This window comes from Meriones unguiculatus, chromosome 3 (assembly GCF_030254825.1).
Source record: "Meriones unguiculatus strain TT.TT164.6M chromosome 3, Bangor_MerUng_6.1, whole genome shotgun sequence".
Taxonomy (NCBI): Eukaryota; Metazoa; Chordata; class Mammalia; order Rodentia; family Muridae; genus Meriones; species Meriones unguiculatus.
This window is the reverse complement of record NC_083351.1, coordinates 11,612,193-11,630,452: the sequence shown is the minus strand read 5'-3', so window position 1 is coordinate 11,630,452 and position 18,260 is coordinate 11,612,193. Positions and strand designations below refer to the sequence as shown.

Here is an 18,260-nt window from a genome sequence, read left to right as displayed (position 1 = left end):
GACATTCCAAAACAGTGGGCTTAGGACATGGAGGAGTCAGAACTGTCCAGAGTTTCGGACAGTGACCCCTGGGGAAGCCATCCAGGGATCCTGACTAGGAAGCTCTCCACAGGGACATCACTGTTCCCCTTTTTCCTTGCCACACACTCCAAATTCTGGGCTCAGGACAGGTAAAGCAAACCAGAGGCCTTCAAGCCAACAAGAGTCACAGTAAGACCAATCGGAAACGGGCAACCACCCTCAGGTGAAGGGAACTGCACAGGAGGCCAGGACTTCAGGACTGCAGGCGACCTAGCCCAGCTTGATCCCATGACCTGAAGTTAAAGTCAAAAGCAAAAGTCCCACCCCTGTAATCCCGACCCTCGGGAGGCAGAGGCAGGCAGATCTCTGTGAGCCCAGCCCAGTCTACAAAGTGAGTCCAGGACAGCCATGGTTATACAGAGAAACCCTGTCTCGGGGAAAAACAAACAAGTCAAAGACAGCAGCCTTAGCTACACACTGGCAAGCATGGTGGCCAGAAGGAACCTGTCTCCCAGGCCACCCTCCAGGACAGCGGACATTCTCTTCACACCACTGAAACCTCCTTCCAGGAATATCACCATTAGCCTCGGCTCTGCCTTTGGGACTCCCCAGAGCAATGAACACTTCCTGTGACCTCATCCCATGTCCCCTCCGCAAACAGCCATCTAGCAGGCCCTGGGGAGGCCACCTCACCTGCAGACCACCCCTGTCCACCTCACCCTCCAGCCAGGAAGCAAGAGGACAGATGCAGGGTCTCCAGGCCTGGGCGGGGCCGTGAGCGGCTCCCACCAAGCCCCACCTGCTGCAGGGAAACAGGGATTGCAGCCAACGCTGTCTTTTCTTTGGTCTTGCATGTAACCCTGGCTGTCCTAGAACTCCCTGTGTGGCCCAGGTCTGAAACTCTGGCTCTTCCTGCCTCTTTCTCCCAGGCACTAGACTCACAGATGCTCACCAGCACACTGGCTGGGGGTGTGGTCCAGTGGGGAAAGTACTTGCCTAACATGAATAAAATCCTAGGCTCAGTCCTTGGCATTGCGTAAACTGGACATGGCAGTGCATGCGTGTAATCCTGTCATGAGGAGGTAGAGGCAGGAGGGTCAGAATTTTAAAGTCCTCCTCAGCTACAGAGTAAGTTTGAGCCAGCCTGAGATACACGAGACTCTGTCTCAAAATCAATCAATCAATCAATAAATATTTTAAAAATTAAAAAATAATAAATTAAAGAAAGAAAGAAGCTGATTTAGCTGGAAGTTTCAGAATCCATTCGCTTAACTATAACACTAGCCTATGGTTTCTGGTTTCTGTCTTGGTAATTAGATTAATAAATAAATTTTCTTTTATCATAAAGTAACATGAACCACAACAAATGTGCTATCCAGTGGCTCAGGCTCCCCACCTTCAGAGGACATTGCCACCTAGTGAGTGACCCTGGCAAGCCGCAGGAGCGGCAGGTGAGGCATGGCTGCACAGGGGACCAGACTGGAGGGCTAGGCCACACCTACCTTGTTGAGGCTGCTGCGATCACTGACGCTCTTGGTCAGCTGCTGGATCTCAGCCACCTGGTCGGCCAGCCGCTTCTGCTCGTTCAGCTTCTCAGCCAGGGTCTCCAGCTCCGTGAGGGCAAGCTGCAGCGACAGCCTGTCGGGGTGGCCCCTGGGAGTGTTCTTCAGCATGTCCTGCCAGGGTTAGAGAGAGCGTGGAAAAAGGTGTGCTCAGCCCAGGCCCAGAGCTCCACGTCACCGCAGGTACATGCTACCAGGCCCTCAGCCTGGCAGCCGCCTCTCAGAAGCCAGGTGACCCAGTTTGAGGACTTCGAACCACAGGGTTTCACACGGGGCTGATGTTCCTTCAGGTGTCCTGTGTTTGTGCTTAAGAGACACCTGACCAAGGGGGGTCGGTGGACAGCCGAGGAGTTCCCTCCTGCCTGAGCAAGGTGTGAAACATACTGTGGGCTGAAAAGATGGCTCAGCAGGTAAAGGCACTTGCCACCAAGACTGTCAGCCTTAATTCAATCCTTGGGACCCACATGGAGGAACAAAACCAACCCCTGCAGTTGTCCTCATGACCAAACACATACACACACACACACATACACACACACACACACACACGCACACACTCACAAGCTAGAGTATTGGCTCAGTGGTTAAAAGAGGTTCTAGCTCTTGCAGAAAACCCAATTTTAATTTCCCAACACCCATATCAGGTGGCTCAAAACTGCCCGGAAATCTAGCATTATTGGGTCCCTGGCCTCCATAAGTATCAGCACCCACATACACACGCTCACACACAGACACACATCAATAATTTAAAATAAAATAAATCTTTTTTTTAAATGCTGTTGTGCACAAACAGGCTGCCACGGGAGTGGGCCTCAGCTGGGGTCCACCCTGCCTCCCTACCCACAGCCATCCCCTGACCCTCGGGGAGCCCCAGGCGGTACCTGGAGCAGGAGGATGAACTGTGGGAATCTCTGAACGGGTTTCACCATCAGCCCATAGAGAGTGACCCGGTCTGCACTGCACACCTGGCGCCGCTGTGGGGACAAGGCCGCGTCACTCGTCAGTCTTCAACGGCAAAGGTCCAGCACCAGGGGCCAGACCAAGTCCCTCCTCCTAAGAACCGCTCCCTGAGCTCCAGGATCCTGTCCAATTTCCAATCCACACTCCCATCCACACTCCCACGATGGGTGTGCCTCCTCTGAAAGCCACACCCTCAGGGGACTGGCACAGCCAGTGAAGGCTCCCCAACCAAAGGCAAAACTGGAAAACCTAACAGTTTACTCACTGCCATCTCTGAGGAGCCAACATTATCATTTCCTCTGTGTAAACTAAGAGCAGAGGCCTGGGCCAGGGTGAGAGCGGGCATGAGGTCGCCCTGTCCTGCCTAGCGTCTGCTTGCTTGCTCCACCCACGTGTGTTATGTGGGTTCTGGCCCGTATGGCTGACAGCCTCATGGCTTCCCCACCAGTCTCCATGTTTCCCACCCCAGCTCAAAGCTGGCCTTATGGACTCTTGCCTCACACAAGGCCTGAAGATCCAGAGGAGCCCAGATGAAACTACATTGCCTGAGGAAGCATTCTTTATGGGCCATCCCACACCCTCAGAATCCTTCCAGCCTTGATTCCTCCCACATTCCTGCCTCTGACTCTTGTCAGCATTCGCACTGGAAACAGCCCTCTGTCTGCCCCCAGACCCATGTCACATGTAATTCCCCCTTGAAAAAGCCTTCCTGGTCCATGCCTGTAATGGAAGTTTGGTTTCTTTTAAAACTCAGTTATGTTATATAAATATGCTTTTGTTTTAATCCCAACCGTAGGATTTTAGTTTGGGCTTTAGTTTGCCCGTAGCTGATAATTGCCTCATGAAGGGCGTGGTCATTGCCAGCTGGTAACGGCCTGCCTCGTGCAGCACAGAGAGGGGCGTGGTCTAGGGCTCTGAGAATATAACTAGGAGAGCCTAGAAAGAGAGAAGTGTGGCTTGAGGTGGTGGTGTGTGGCGAGTGGCAGTTTGAAGAGACCAGAGACTGATGTGTGGAGCGGAGACAGGCAGAGACAGGCGGAGACAGATGGAAAAATATATTTCAATGCAGGGGCTTGGAGGAGACTGCTTGCTGTGTCTGCTATTGGTGGAGATTGGTAATAATCCCTAAAAGAACCCATTGACCCTAAACAGCCGGGAGAAGTAAAGGAGTCTTTGCCCCCTCTCCCCACTAACCTCTCTCCTACTTAGGGCTGAGGGATTGGAAGGGAAAGGCTTAAAGGAACCCCAAATAAACAGAGTTTAAAAATGAGTCCTATACACATCCTTCCTCTTCACTGGGACACAGAGCTCTTCTGCCAAAGCCCCAGCATCCCATCCACTTGGGTCCTCTTTTGAACACAGGTCCCTGAGTCAGGGCACTCACATCCCTTGCCCACTGCACCCCACCACAGAGGATCTTGGAGGCCATCCTCAGCTACTCAAGAGTTCTGCGGCTTTCCAAAGCCTTGAACTTTGTGCTTGCGGGTAAAATGCAAGACCTGGAAATGGCCATGTCACTTCACAACCAAAGAAGCCACAGCCCATGGGAACACAGGTAACACTGTGGTGCCCACCACACAGATCCGTCTGTGGGCCAGGTTTACCCAGCATCCTGCCGAGGTTCCAGGATCCTAAACTGACCACAGACCCTTTAACCCTCTCACCTTCCTCCCAGGGCAGGAAGGGATATCTCCCTGGAGAGGTGGTTCGCAGATACTCTAGCCCATAGCCATGACACAGAAGTTGGTGAGACAATGGCCCTTCTCTCCTGAGGCACCTCCCCAAGCTCACCCCTGAGGACTGCATGGCCCCAAGCTACCTTAAGGAACTCAAGGAATGCCGGCTTGGTGAGACAGGCCTTCTTGATGATGGACATGGCGTTGGTGAAGTTGTTCACATAGTCGCTGTACACATCCAAGACCATGGACTTGGAGAACTGTAGGAAACAGGAGAACTGCATCAACACGGAAGAGAAAGAAGCTGCACAGCCTTCTCAGGGAAGAAGGGGGCGCAGAGTCGGGGCGACTGTCAAGGTCACAGGAACCAAAGAGTCTTTCTACAGCAACCAAGAACCCAAAGGAGAGAGAGGGCACCCCAGGGCAGCGATGCCGCCTGAGTTCCGTCTATTTTCTTACCATGCCCAGGAAATGCGATGTCCCTAAGCCCTCGCCAGGGAGATGCAACCACAGCTAAGCTACAGAAGGCGGAAGTCAGCCAACCTCTCACCACAGTCCCCTGGACACACCCACCTGGGTGGGTGTCACACCTGAGCTCTCCCAACCACTGTCGTTCTCAGAACCATCCTTCCCACCAGCAGAACCCAGAGGTTTGCTGCCAAACAAAGCTGGCTTGATCATTTCTCACCAGCCCTCTCTCCTAAGTCGGAGGATTTCCATTTGACAAGCAGGAATCCAGCACAGGATCCAGCACAGGGAATACCCCTCACTCCACAGGTATGGAATCTGAGCCCAGAAATACCCTTACATCTGCCCAAGGTTGTGGAACCAGACTCTTAGACCCTGATCCAGGCCTCTTGCCTGGATCCTGAGGCTTCATCCTGTAGCCATGAATGCCCAGCATGCCCAGGCAGGCGCTCAGTGATCACACACATGCCATGCTTAGAAAAGAACCTGCACCCTGCCTGGCCACCATGAGGCTGGTCTCTGAGCAGTACTGCTGCTACCCCCTGGCTTCAACATCATCTTGGCCTGACACACCTCTCTGGGACATCAAGGTGTCATGCCCAACCTCTAGTGCAAGAGACAATGACTGAGAAGCTCTGACATCCTTGACTCAGATGAGGCAATCAGGTTGTGGCGGGGGTGGAGGAGTGGAGTAGAGGAGTAGAGGAGTGGAGGCTGGGCCAGCTAAGGAGGAATACCTACTGAGGCCACAAAGAGGTCCCCAATCTTCTCAGTGGAGTCCCATTCGGCCACTCGGGAGGACAGGGCGATCTGGAACATGGAGTGACAGTGCAGAATCTCCTTTACGCGGAAGAACACCGCCTGACACTTTCGGGCGCTCAGCGCCTTGGGCTCCATCTCCATGAGCGGGTTACGGTAATCCTGCCGGGATGGGGGAGGGGGCGGTTGAGACCATCCATCTTCAAGGCCACCCGGACAAGGCAGGCCCAGAACTGGGCAGACACCCTCTCCGCCAATGGGGCCTTCCTGATGCAAGTAGTAGCATCCTGAATTCTTTGTGGACCTTTCTAGGAGGTTCTACGTAAATGTGACATTCCTGCCTTGTCTCTGTCTCTCCACAGTGCCCCCTCCACCCTGGAAGAGGATCAACCTACACCATCTGTGTGTGAGGACTCTGGGTAGGAAGCTCAGTGCCAAGGCTGGCTGGTAGGGAAACTCCAAGCCATCTATGTGGCTGAGCAATGGGGTCCCAGGTCACCACAGTTCCCTGACCTCTCAAAGCTGGGACTCTCTCCAGACACCTCGTCTGATGCCTGGGCACCTCCATATGGGTCCAAAACTGACCCCACTTGGGCTGGTGGCCTCACTTTGACATCTCTGAGGAGTCCAGGTCTTGGAGGCCCAAACCAGACAAGGGTACCACAAACATGTCCCTCAAAAATCTCTTAGTGTCCCCTGGGCACCCCAGTGTGAGGAAGAGGGGGCATCCCCTACACCCTTGCTTTGAGGACTATCTGAATGGCTAGGAGATGCAGCCCCTTCCAGGCACACGGGAGTACATGCCTCAATGCTTTCATTTCTGAGACTCCCAATTTCACTTCAGAATACAGCTCTTCCTATAAACAGAGGCCTTGCAAAACCCTGCTATGCCCTCTTCTCTTTAAACCTACCACAATTCCTAAATGTTCTTTATAAAATGTCCTCCAGGGTCCTTCCTGCCCTCATCCCAGAGGAACATCACCACAAACACACACACGCACACGCACACGCACACGCACACACACACGTCCTCTGAGGTCGCACCTGGAGTATCCGCTTCAGCGACTCCACATAGCTGCCTTCGCTCTGCACGATGGAGCCCAGGATATGTCTCCGGACCACCTACTCGGGCCAAGAGCACAGTCAGGGTGTGGGATCCAAGGAGCAGAAACCCTGACATGTGAAGGGTCCCAAAGGCAAGAAGGGGAGCTGACAGCTGCAGGGCCCAAGAGACCCAGAGCCACCTGGGATGGACTAAGAGAGGTCATGGGGCCGGCAGATCTTAGCCATCATCCCAAATGGGCCTCACCCTCCCCAGACCGACATTATGGAACACACAGTGTCCATTTCCCTACTAAAACCCACCCCTGCCCCTTCCTTAGTCACTTCCCCTCAGATTCTAACTAGCATAGCCTAAGGCACCAGTCTGAGAGCCACCATCCCTTCCCCACAGACCTGCTGAGGACTCAAGCCATCCGGCATGGGGCCCAGCTCTGGGGCAGGAGGTTTGATGTCTGTCACCCCAACCTCAAGGAGCCCTATATCTTCTTCTTCTGAGTCACCTGGAAGGACAAACGAGAAGATGGCGCAGCTAAGGTAGGGTGGCCAAAGCCCTGCTCAGGCCCCAGAGATGAGAACCACTCAAACAGCACCCAAATTATATCTGGAAACAGCTGCCCCTGAGCTGAGTGGGTCAGTTCCAACTCCAGCTCTCAGAACCCCAATGGTCCACGGCTGCTCTCCCAGAGCCTTTGGTGGGGGGAGAGAGGTGGAGGATGAGAAAACAGCACCCCACAACAGGGGACACTGTTTCTGCTGAGACCCGCCCACTCTGCCTGTTCCAGCCAGGCATGGGTCATCCACTCAAGTCCCCATCACTGGACACTAAAAATAGTTTTCATCGGATGCCAAAAAACTGGGGGGAAGAAAATATACAGCCCTAAAATAATCAACCCAATCAGCATTGCACTTTCATTTTTCAAAAGACAAAGATGCCCCAAAGGGAGCCAGCTCAGCTGGGTGTGACAGAGGCTCCTATCTACCAGGGCTGGGCTCAGCCTGTGGCAGAAAGAGTCCGACCGAAGCCCAAGCCCCTAAGAGAAGAAGGAGGCCCGATAGGATACAAAAGGGCTATCCTGACAGGTTCTGCCCCCACAAGGGCTTAGGGTGATGAGCCCTTGTTATTCAGGAGCTCTAGAGTCCATGCAGCCACAGATAGCCGGAAGTGGGAGACAGAGAGAAAGAGAAGCGGTAGCCAGCCCCGCTGCCTGAGAGGCGGGACACCTAGTTAGGCCCTTACCTGAGCAGGACACAGAGGAGGAGGAGGAGGACGGACAGCGGATGAGAGCATGGGGGTGGTGAAGACCCTCCTGCCTGGCCCACATATTGCCTCGGGCATTACAGCGCACCCACCCCAGCCGCTGGCTCCGTGGCTTCCTCTTCCCCCATGAGCTGCTGGGGAACATTCTTGGCCTGTGATCCGAGCCGCCCGGCTATTAATAACATCTCCGGGGGAGGGTCATTTTAGGCCCAGGGCTAGTGGGCGGAGTGGGGAGGGCGTCCCAGAAAGAGTCCCCAGCCACCAGACCTGTCTATTCCAGCCAGCGGCCCCCAAAAGGTAGAAGGGGAATAAACTGTGAACACCCAGCCTATGCCCAGCCCACTAGCACTGGACTGAGTATGTTGGGTGATCGGTGCATCCTGGGGTACATGTCTCTTCTGTGAGAACTGGGGGAGGTCCCAGCTGTGAGGCCACAGAGACTGGATGGGATCCAAGTCAGCATGATACTGTCCTGGTGCCAAAAGCCACCAGGGCTGACAGACCTCAAGAACAATGCCTGCTGTGCAGGACTCTTTTTGTGTGTAACGTGGACATCATCCCTATGGTCCCAGAAGACAGGAACCGCTATTAGCCCCATTTTATGAAAGGGGAAACTGAGGCACAGAACAGCAAAAATGCACTCTCGAAGAGGCTAGAGGCTCTGCTGGGGTTTTCCTTGGCTTGAAGCCATGTGCCTTCCACACACCAGTCCATGTGTGAGGTCAGCAGCAGGCACTCCCCGGATGAGGCCTCCTCCCACCCAAGGACTGGCACCCTCAGAATTCTGTCCAGACATCACTGGCCATTAACTTACTGTCCTGCATCTTTGTCCCCTGTCTGACCTCTTGTCTGTTGTCCCCAAAAATAAAACACATCACAGGTGCTGAGTCTTGCTGGGAAACTTTTGAGGGCCCCAGTCTGAATATTATCTGAAAGAGGGCATCAATGCCCTGGTGTGGATTTAAAAAAATAATAATAATAAGATGGACAGCTGAGTGGGGCCTCGGGGAAACTGGGGGTATCTGGGAAGATTGGCCAGGGCAGGGAAAAGAGCCAAGACAATGGCTGGGCAGGTGAGCATGAGGGCAGAAAACCCTCATCTCCTGCCAGTAGCTGGTCCCAGGTAAAGCCTTGAGCTGGCAGGAGCTTCCAGCCTTCTTGGTGCCTGCAGGGGCCTGTGCAAGCCAGAAAGGCCCGGGCAGCTGAGACCAGGGCAGCAAAAAGGCACCACAGGACCCTTTCCACCTGCGTCACTTCCCCAACCAACCCTCCCCCCAACTACCCGCATGACTCACCCCAGATGCTGAAATGCCACCTCATCAGAGGGCTGCAGGCTCTCAGCACAGCCCATACAGCCCTTCCTCAGCAACCTCCCCCATCCCCCAAAGGGCCTTTTGTGAGTGGACATTATATTACCTATTTACTACCCTTTCACTCCCATCACCCTAACCAGAGCATTCGCTTTGCCGGAGTGCAGGGCAGAATTCCTAGCCACTCAACTCACAGCTCTATCCCAGGACTGTGGGCTCCTATCCACAGTAGCCCATAGCTTGTTGAATGAATAAATGGTCAATTGATCAAACCCAGCCATGGGACACTTCTGTCTAAAACACTGGTGACTCTCAGATGTCTTTAAAGTCAAGGGCAAGCATCCAACCAGGCCACACTGACCTGGCCCTGACCTTTCGCCCCAGCCCCCTCTACCACCCCCATGCCTGTGTGTCCTCAGGTAGGTCTATGACCTCTCTGTACCTGTCCCTTTGTCCGCAAATTGTCTGCACCTGTTTTGTCATCTGTGAAGATTAAATGAGGTCCCCAATAGACACTTCAGAAATGTTGACATCAGCTCTCCAACATCTCACACCCCTCAGAGCCTTTGCACATGCTCAGCCTTCATCCTAGAGTGCCACTCTCCTGCCTCACCTCTCACCTCCACCCCATGTTCATCTCCACTGCCCCAGGGAACAGGACTAATGTGAGTCTGAACATCATTCCCACCTGTGTATTGTGTCCCCACATCCTCTGGAGCCCCTGGAAGAAAGGCTATTAGCTTCACTGAGAACAGTGTTTAAGAGGTACTCAATACATACTGGCAAGATGAAGGTGGACAAAGAACACTCTAGATAAGGCCAGCTGAACCAGGAGGCAGGAGAGCAACCACCAGGGCCACACACTGATGGAAGGCCCCGTGGCTCACAGAAGAAACCAGCCACACCGGTCAGAGGTGTGGGAAGCAAGCTGGTACTGGCCCAGACACTTGGGGTTCAGCTCAGAAGAGGCCAGGTGCCAGCGGCATGACCCACAGCATGCCCCCCCCCCCCGTACACTGCTAAGCGCCGCCCCTGCTCACCAAGGACGTCTTTCCTATGCAGAAAGGAGACTTTTCGCATGACGGCCATCCGGGTCTTCTCCAGCCCATCCCTGGTCCCGCTCTTGGCGGCCTTCATGAGCTGAGTCATCTACGTAAAGGCAGAGGGGGCTCATTGGGGATGCCGAGGGGAATGGGGACCTCTGCCTCCAAGGGACCTCAGCACAGACATCAGAGCAGGCCAGCCCTGTTCCATCCCCCACCTGGTGGGTGAGAACCTGGTGGGTGGGCAGCAGAGGCCAGGAGTGGCAGGGAGGGTGCTATGCTCATGCCCCAGGGCCCCTCTGTGTGCAGAAGAGGGCCCAACCTCTTCCTCTACTTAAGGAGGTGGTGGGATGGGGAAAGGGCCAGGTTCAAATCCCAGCTCTGACACTCCTCAGCAAGTGGACAGGTCATTCCATCTCTCTGAACCCCAAACAAAGTAGCCCAAGCTACCCTTTCAGGTGAGCAGAGACCGAACAGGCCAAGTCTGGGAAGGTCACTGAGGGCTGACCTGCTCCCCAAGCTGAGCCAGGTGAGAAGCCCCACCCCTCATCCCAACAGCCAGGTTTCTTTCTGAGCCTCTGCCCGCAGGGAGGGAACACTGAGGCCACAAGATGCAGAAGCCACACCCTGGTGCTGTCAATAAAGCCAGCCAAGCAGGCCTTGAGGTGAGGGGACATGCTCAGAGTGGGAAGCAGATACCCGGCCACGAGGACCCTGAGAGGAAGCTGCTGCCCCTTGCCCTGCTCCTGCCCCAACACTCTTAGTTACCAGACTGTTCCCCAAGGGTGGACAACGTATCTGCCCTGTCCATGATGGGGCCCACGTATGACTGATGGGCACTCGACGTGCCGTGTGACTAAGAACTGGAAATCTCAATTTCATTTCATTTCACTATTAATGGGAAGAGCCACAGAGCCATGGCGTGGATGTTCCAGGAAACCCCCTCCTTCCTCAGACTCTGATGAAGAGGAGCATGCAAATCTGGGAGAGAGGGTTTTCCTGGGTTCAATGGTGTTACGTCTCCCTCTTTAGCTCTTTGGCTCTCGGCTGAAAGGCTACACACTTCTTATGGGGTCTGAGGACCGACGGCTGAGAGCCTACGGGGGTGGTATTGAGAGCCTGGGCTGGGGTGACTGAAAGCCTTGAGGGGCTGAGGCTGGAGAACCGACTCAGACTGGTGGCTTTTTAGGAACAGGCTTTCGGGAAATGAGGGAAAGAGGAAGTCGGTCCCCGCCCCTCCCTGGATTCATAGTCATGATTTTTGGGCTCACTGAAAATCTAAAAACTGCACACGGGTATCCTTCCCTCCCTTTGACTATGGCTGTTAGACCCCTGGGTGGCTGTCAATGTCAGAACCCCTCAAGTGGCCTCTGAGGGAATATCAGAGCCCTTCCACTTGGCATTTTTCTGAGCAAAGAACAGCAGGTGAACACCCCAGAAGGTTCCCTGAGTTGGCCTGGCATGTGTACCCTTCAGCACAGTGCAAGCCTCGATGGACTCCTGGCTTCCGCTCTTTGCTCCCTTCTTGGGTCACAACCTCCAAGGGTGTCTGCTGGGGCCCCTCCCCCTCCTGCTGCTGGCTCTGGAACTGTAGGATTGACAGAGTCAAACTCTGGCATGGCCAGACTAGAGCCCAGCTCTGCTGTTGACGGCCGGGGTGACCGCCAGCCACTGCCTGCTTTCCTTGAACTAAATGATGATGGAAAGACATCCACCCCTGGGTGCCGTGGGGACCTGACAGACAGGATTGTAGTGGCCACCATCACTAAGCTCACAGGGCCAAACATTACTAAGCAGCTTACCAGCTTCGTCATCCAGTCCCCACATACCCCCTAGGGCTGCTGCTACTGATGGCAGAGAAATACAGACCCAAAGAAGCCAAGGGGTCTGCTCAGGGTCATTCAGTGAGGCTGGGATTGAACCCAGGTCGACAGGGCCATAGAGCTCATGATGTACAGTGCTCAATTAAGGCCATCTACTGCTGTCAACAGCATTACCCAAAAGCCTAGTCCTACCATTTAGCCCAAGCTGGTCTTGAATTCCCAATCCTCCTACCTCAGCTTCCCAAATACTAAGATTGTAAGTGTATGACTATCAAGTTTTGACTAGGAATCTTCATTTAAAAAAAAAGAGAATCCCAGGTCATTTGGGGGGTTCTTAGGGTTGAAATGCCAGTGGACATTCTTAGGGCTCATTGGCATCTCTCTGGCAGGTGTGGGGTGGAGGGGTGGGGGGAGCTTCTAAGCAAAACTCAGGAAGTGGAAGGAACAGCTGGCTCACGGCTTCACCCTTCTGCAGTGCAGATGTGAGGTGCAACCAGGTCACATGTATCGAGGGCAGGCTCCCCAGGCTCACACCACCCTCCTCTGTGGGCCACCAGAAGGGCCCCTGGGGCCAGGAGAGAGGGACAGACAGTACCTTACAATCGCACTTGAGCTTCAGCTCCTGCATGTCTCTACCCCCAACTCTCAAAGCCAAGATGTCTCTCTTAGTCCTGACGTATCTCTCCTTTAGCCTAGTCAGGTCTGGAGAAAGCTGGGGCCCCAAGCGGCCAGGCAGAAGGAGAGCAGGCGGAAGAGCAGGCGGGACAGCGAGGAGACAAAACACAGACAACAGGGGAAAAGGAGACTCAGGTCACGCGGCAGACGGACAATCGGGGCAGGCGGATGGGATAGCAGTGGGGTGCGTCCGGCTGGAATGTGCACCTACGGCCTTCAGCCCAGCACGCCAAGCTGCCGAAGCTGGGACTCTGCTGCGGGGAACCCCAGCCACTGGGCAGCAGAGTGCGGAGCCCATGCCTCCCTCTCATGGCGAAGGGGGACTCATACATTGACTGTGTCTTCTCACCCCCGGCCTGACAATGAGGCTTACAACATAAGGGCTTGTGAGATGGATGGGTGGCAAGGGATGGATGGGCTGAATGACACGGTGGGGACAATGAACAGATACATGGACAAATGCCTAGAAAAAGAGATAAGTGGCTAGATGATTGCTGGACAGATGAGTGGACAACACAGAGATACATGGATCCGTGGATGTGTACAGGGGTGGGTGGATGGATGGATGGATGGATGGATGGATGGATGGTGGATGGATGGATGGATGGGTGGGTGGGTGAGTGGATGGATGGGTGGGTGGGTGAGTGGATGGATGGGTGGGTGGGTGAGTGGATGGATGGGTGGGTGGGTGGGTGGATGGATGGGTGGGTGGGTGGGTGGGTAGATGGATGGGTAGATGGATGGATGGATGGAAGGATGGATGGGCAAATAAATGAGCAATTGGCTACAACTGAGTGGGTGGCTATAGCTGGGCAAATGGATGATGGGTAGACAGCTGGGTATCCAGAGGCAGTGTTGAGCTAATAAATACTTACCAGCTGGCTCTTGGGGATACAAGCCCTGTTTCTTGGTGTCTCCACAGTGTGAAAACCCTCACCCTGGTCAGCCAGTTGCTAGCAAAGTAAAACCATTGGACGTGTATTTGTAATGCAGACAAGCTAGCCCAAGCTGACCCCAGCGTTCCCCTGGAGGAAAAGGTGAGTGAGTGGAAGGGAGGAAAAAGAGGGAGAGGAAGGGAGAGGGGAAGGAACGAAAGGAGGGAGAAAGGAAGAGGAGAGAGAGGGAGGAAAGAAGGGATGGGCCATAGCATGGAAGCATGGATTGTGGGTGGCTGGTTTACATGCTATCTGAAGAATGGCTAGACAGAAGAAGCAGACATTTAAAAACATGGCCTGTGCGAGCCCCGGGGGATTCTGACGAAGCACACAGATGAGAGAGACACTATCCATTTCTGGAGAAACAGACCAACAGAAAGATGAAGCAGGGACTCTCCAGGCAACACACAAGTCCTGGCTCCCACTTATGAGCCAGGGAAAGCTCTGAACCTCTCCGAGGTCACAGTTTCTCAATAGTAAAGTAACCATGAGAAGTTCTGGACATCCAGCCTCTCAGATGCCTATGAACACTACCTGGACATCCCGTGTACAGTCCAGAGCTTAGTAAAAGATTCAAAGATGAGACTCACAGCATCCCATCTCTTAATACATCCTCTGAATTTGTTAAATGGGTGGACGGATCAATGGATGGAGGAGGGATGAGTAGGGAGCAGACAGACAGACGGATAAGGTCTTCTTACCCATATATGAAGCTGAGTCCTGGCCTTGCCATTCAGTGGCTGTGCTGTGTGACCCCTGCCATGTCACCTAACCTCTCTGAGCTTCCCTCATGTAAGTGAAACTTTTACTGTCAGCAGCACTGACTACTCATCCCAGCATGGTGGGATCTATCCTGAGCCCTGCTCAGCTGTAGAGTGAAACCATCAAGTCCCTTGGCCTTCTGGATCCTTACTTCTAAGGGTCAAAGAATAGGGATTAAGGTCATTAGGGTCTAAGGTCACTGGCTGAGCTGATCAGAATGACACTGAGGCCAGTGTGGGAGCTTCAGTGATATGCCCACCCTTCCCAGACTGCCCTAGCTGGGTCATCACGACTGGTTATGAAGAGGACCTGGGCAGACAGAGAGGATCTCACTACAGCCTACCTCACACCCAGCAAACATCTGTTGACCGTGGTGGCCAATAGAACAATCACTAGGGGAATAGAGCTCAAGGTAGCTGCTCACACCTGAGTCAGAGGCTTCTGAGAGGGTCTCTTTAGGGACCCTTCGATCAACTGTTTGGTAGAGTTCATCAGCCTGGGCATCTTAGAGGAGGTACTCCACTAGCTAGCTTGGTGCTGGGGCTCCAGTTAAAATAGGATAAAATAGTTCCCCAGATGCCTGCCACGCAGAGCCCTGCAGCACACATGGCAGGCACAGCGCATGTGCAAGCACTGTGGCCCTGACACACACAGTGGTTGCAATGCCAGGCAGAGCGCAGGGGCCCAGCAGCTCAGAAGAGTAAAGCCCCGCAGCCAGTGCTTAGCAGCATCCCTAGGCAGAGAGGGCAGGAAGGAAAAGCCACATACACCCTCCCAACAGCCAATAGGGAACACGGGGGCCTTAGCAGATGGATAGAAGAAAGGCTCTCCTGTTAAAACCCCCTTGAACTGCTCTATGGGACTTTGCTGAGGAAGAGTACAAAGCCCTATCCAGCCCCTGTCCCAGAGGGAGTTTGTTAAAGGGCACAAGTCCCCAACAGGCCACAGATCCAATAGCTGAGGCCCTCTCCAGCACTCCTCAAAACTGGTGGGCCACCTGCACCCCCTGAAGTCAGAGGGCTAAAAGGCAAACTTCGAGTCGGAGTTCCCAGGGAGCAGACCCCTGGCGTCTGTGACATCAATTAGTTCCCTAAGGCTAAGGCTTGCTGTTGGGTAGCACAAGTCTGCCATTGCCTCCACTCTCTCACTCAGAGGTTCCTGCGGCTCCCTCTCAGGTCCCCGGAAAGAAGATAGGAGTGAGCCAGGCAGTGATGGCTCACACTTCTAATCCCTGCACTAGGGAGGCAGAGGCAGGTGGATCCCTGAGTTCAGGGCCAGCCAGGACTACCTACACAGAGAAATCCTGTCTCAAAAAGAAGAAGGAGGAGGAGGAGGAGGAGGAGGAGGAGGAGGAGGAGGAGGAGGAGGAGGAGGAGGAGGAGGAGAAGGAGAAGGAGGAGGAGGAGGAGAAGGAGGAGAAAGAAGAGAAGGAAGAAGAGGTTGGAGTGGCCCTAGGTGATGACAAAGGACCAAAGGACCACAGCATGCCCAAGGTATAAGAGTCTACTTGTCACCACCCAGAGCAGCAGAGCATGGAATACCCTGATCTCTATGGAGAGGTGATTCAGGGAGTTGGGGGTGGGGGGCGCCCGTGGTACAGCACCTCTTCTCTAAGGGAGCAATGTGATACCCCGCTGAAAACAGGAAACAATCGCAAGCCTGCCTGGGCTGTCTCTCCAGCCTTGCAGGCATCAGGGTCATCTTCTTGGGCTTCAAGAGTCCTGCCCCAACTCTCACCTGGTTTTGCAAGTCCTCAGGCTTGCCCCATTGGTCCCCATATATTTCAGGCATGCTGCTGGGCGGGTGTTTTAATCTTTTTTTTTTTTAAGATAAGGTCTCATGTAGCCCAGGCTGGCCTCCAACCTTGAACCTCAATCTTGAGTTTCCCCAGCCTAGCACTGGCATTACAGGGGTACCCCACCAGTTTATGAGGTACTGGGCATCAGAGCCTCATGCACACTCAGGAAGCACTCTACCAAATGTGCCACACCCCTAGTCCTTATCATCAGTTTTAACAAACTATGTCATATCCAGCATCACCTCTTAGACCACAAGGGTCCCCCACGCCTCGGTCAGGTCTTCCTGGTCCCAAAATATTTCACCCATGACCTAGGACGATGCTCAGAAAGGTCTTCAGAATTCTGCTTTGTGGTCAGTGAGTGTTAGGACCACCCCCCATAGCCTATCCTGAGAAATCTGGGGTCCACCACAAGGCTGAGTAAAAGCTTTCTGAAATATTCTAGCCAGCACACCTCTCCCATGGGGGCTCCTGAAACCCAGGAAAGGATGGGAATCCTGTGAGCCTTCCCAGGAAGCCTGTGGGGGCAGCTGGAGCTAGCCACTAACCCTGGCCAGCCTGTGCTCCACCCCGCCCCATGTTTAAAGGGAGCCCTCTGGTCACCTCCTTAAGCTCCGCCCACTGAATCTCAGCCTCAGCATGGAACATGAGAGGAAGAGGGACAGCGCAGGAGAAGAGCCAGCTGTCCACTGCAGTGGCTCCTCGTGAGACAGGCAAGAGAAAGGCTGCACGACGCAGAGACAGCTGGAAAGCGAATCGTTGTCAGAACAGCTCTGCTGCAGTCCCCTGCCTTCTTCCCCTGTCCACTCCCTAGGGCAAATGGGACTGTTGTGGGTCTGAGGAGGTGCCTGGCGGGACAGGAAAACCAAGCTGAATGAGCCACCTATCAGCTCTAATCATCTGGCTGGGCTTCTCAGACCACTGTGTCGAGAAGAATTCTGAAAACCAGTCGGAGCCTATGAACACCATGAGCAACTTGACTTAGTCTGCACAGAGACGCAGGAGACCGGGGGAGTGCCTGCCTCCACTCCAGGTCCTCCATGGCCAGCCAGCAGATCGAAGGTCACCTCCTGACTCAGCATGACCCAGCGATCTTGTTCATCACTCGCCATATAATAATTGGAAACTGATGGTCTCCAGGTGGGGGTCTAGTGCCTGGCCCTCACCACCCACATCCCTTCCTGAAGGAGTCTGGGTGCCCAGACCCTCAGAAATGCTCCCCTGGGGCTCCTCACCTTGGGCTGGAAGGACCCTCGGTGTTTGGCGGGCTCTGCCTCGGGTTTGCTCTCCTCCCCAGAGTCCTCGCTGTAGCTCTCAAACTCGCTGGAGCTCCAGCCTAGGTCCTCGGCCTCCCGAGGCGCTCCGGCTCGATGCACATCCTCATAAAGTAGACCCCGATCTGCCCCTGCCGGCCGGGGACAAAGTGGTGAGCCACAGGCCCCAGCCACCCAGAGCTGGAACCCCAGTGGGTAAGCCATAACAGAGGGAGGGAGGACGGAGCAGGAGTGCTGGTGTGGCCCCAGACTCGGTTCTGCTTCCTCGGAGGCAGTGCCAGCTTTTCCCCCACATCTCTGCAAGAGACGGGCCTGAGAAAACAGGAACCCAAAAGAAATATGCCCGACGTGGGAAGGCTCGTTAATTCCCTCTTAACACACCCTTCTGAGAGCAGGGAGCTCAATCTTGCCTTCTTTGACTTTTTTTGGGGGGGGGAGGGGGAGGAAACCTCAGAGTCAAGTCCAAATGGAGCCCTGGCGTGCTCCTGGGTCACTGGAGAGTTCTACTGCATCAATGGGAAGACACAGGAGGGGGCTGGACTTCCTTAATGCCACATCCCTCCCCTTTGGTCCATATGGTCCATGCGGTCTGCAAAAGTCCAGGAGGGGGCGCACCTGGCCTAGAGTCCAGAAGGAATGCTCGTTTTCCAAGACAGCAGGAAATGCTTTAGACTGAGACTTGGGAACAATGAGTTGAGTGTCCTCTCTCTAGAACCCATCTGGACACTCATGGGGGTGGGAGGGTCATCCCTCAGGAGCTTTCTAGCTTGTTTTTTGAGTGTGGCTCTCCCACGGGGACCTGAGGATTGCCTATTCAACCAGGCTAGCTGGCCAGCAAGCCTGAGGGCTCTACTTCTGCCTCTCTAGCTGTGGG

The 18,260-nt window shown here is 54.4% G+C and overlaps 1 protein-coding gene across 10 annotated transcripts in view; it reads right to left on the bottom strand.

The window, feature by feature from the left end:
* The window catches only part of Arhgef10l (Rho guanine nucleotide exchange factor 10 like), a 145,820-nt gene that overhangs the window by 53,309 nt on the left and 74,251 nt on the right, over window positions 1-18,260 (bottom strand). For 4 of the 10 annotated variants that reach the window (XM_021628168.1, XM_021628221.2, XM_021628277.2 and 1 more), the window contains exons 7-15: window positions 17,348-17,517; window positions 12,538-12,654; window positions 10,117-10,225; window positions 6,902-7,008; window positions 6,491-6,568; window positions 5,429-5,608; window positions 4,363-4,479; window positions 2,465-2,557; window positions 1,524-1,697 (exon numbers count right to left, since the gene is read on the bottom strand). In XM_021628168.1, the coding sequence (XP_021483843.1) occupies window positions 1,524-1,697; window positions 2,465-2,557; window positions 4,363-4,479; window positions 5,429-5,608; window positions 6,491-6,568; window positions 6,902-7,008; window positions 10,117-10,225; window positions 12,538-12,654; window positions 17,348-17,517 (1,145 nt within the window). Of the gene's footprint in view, window positions 1-1,523; window positions 1,698-2,464; window positions 2,558-4,362; window positions 4,480-5,428; window positions 5,609-6,490; window positions 6,569-6,901; window positions 7,009-7,745; window positions 7,927-10,116; window positions 10,226-12,537; window positions 12,655-13,492; window positions 13,571-17,347; window positions 17,518-18,260 lie in introns of those variants that run through there. The other 6 variants (XM_021628451.1, XM_060379173.1, XM_060379174.1 and 3 more) reach the window with 3 other exon arrangements.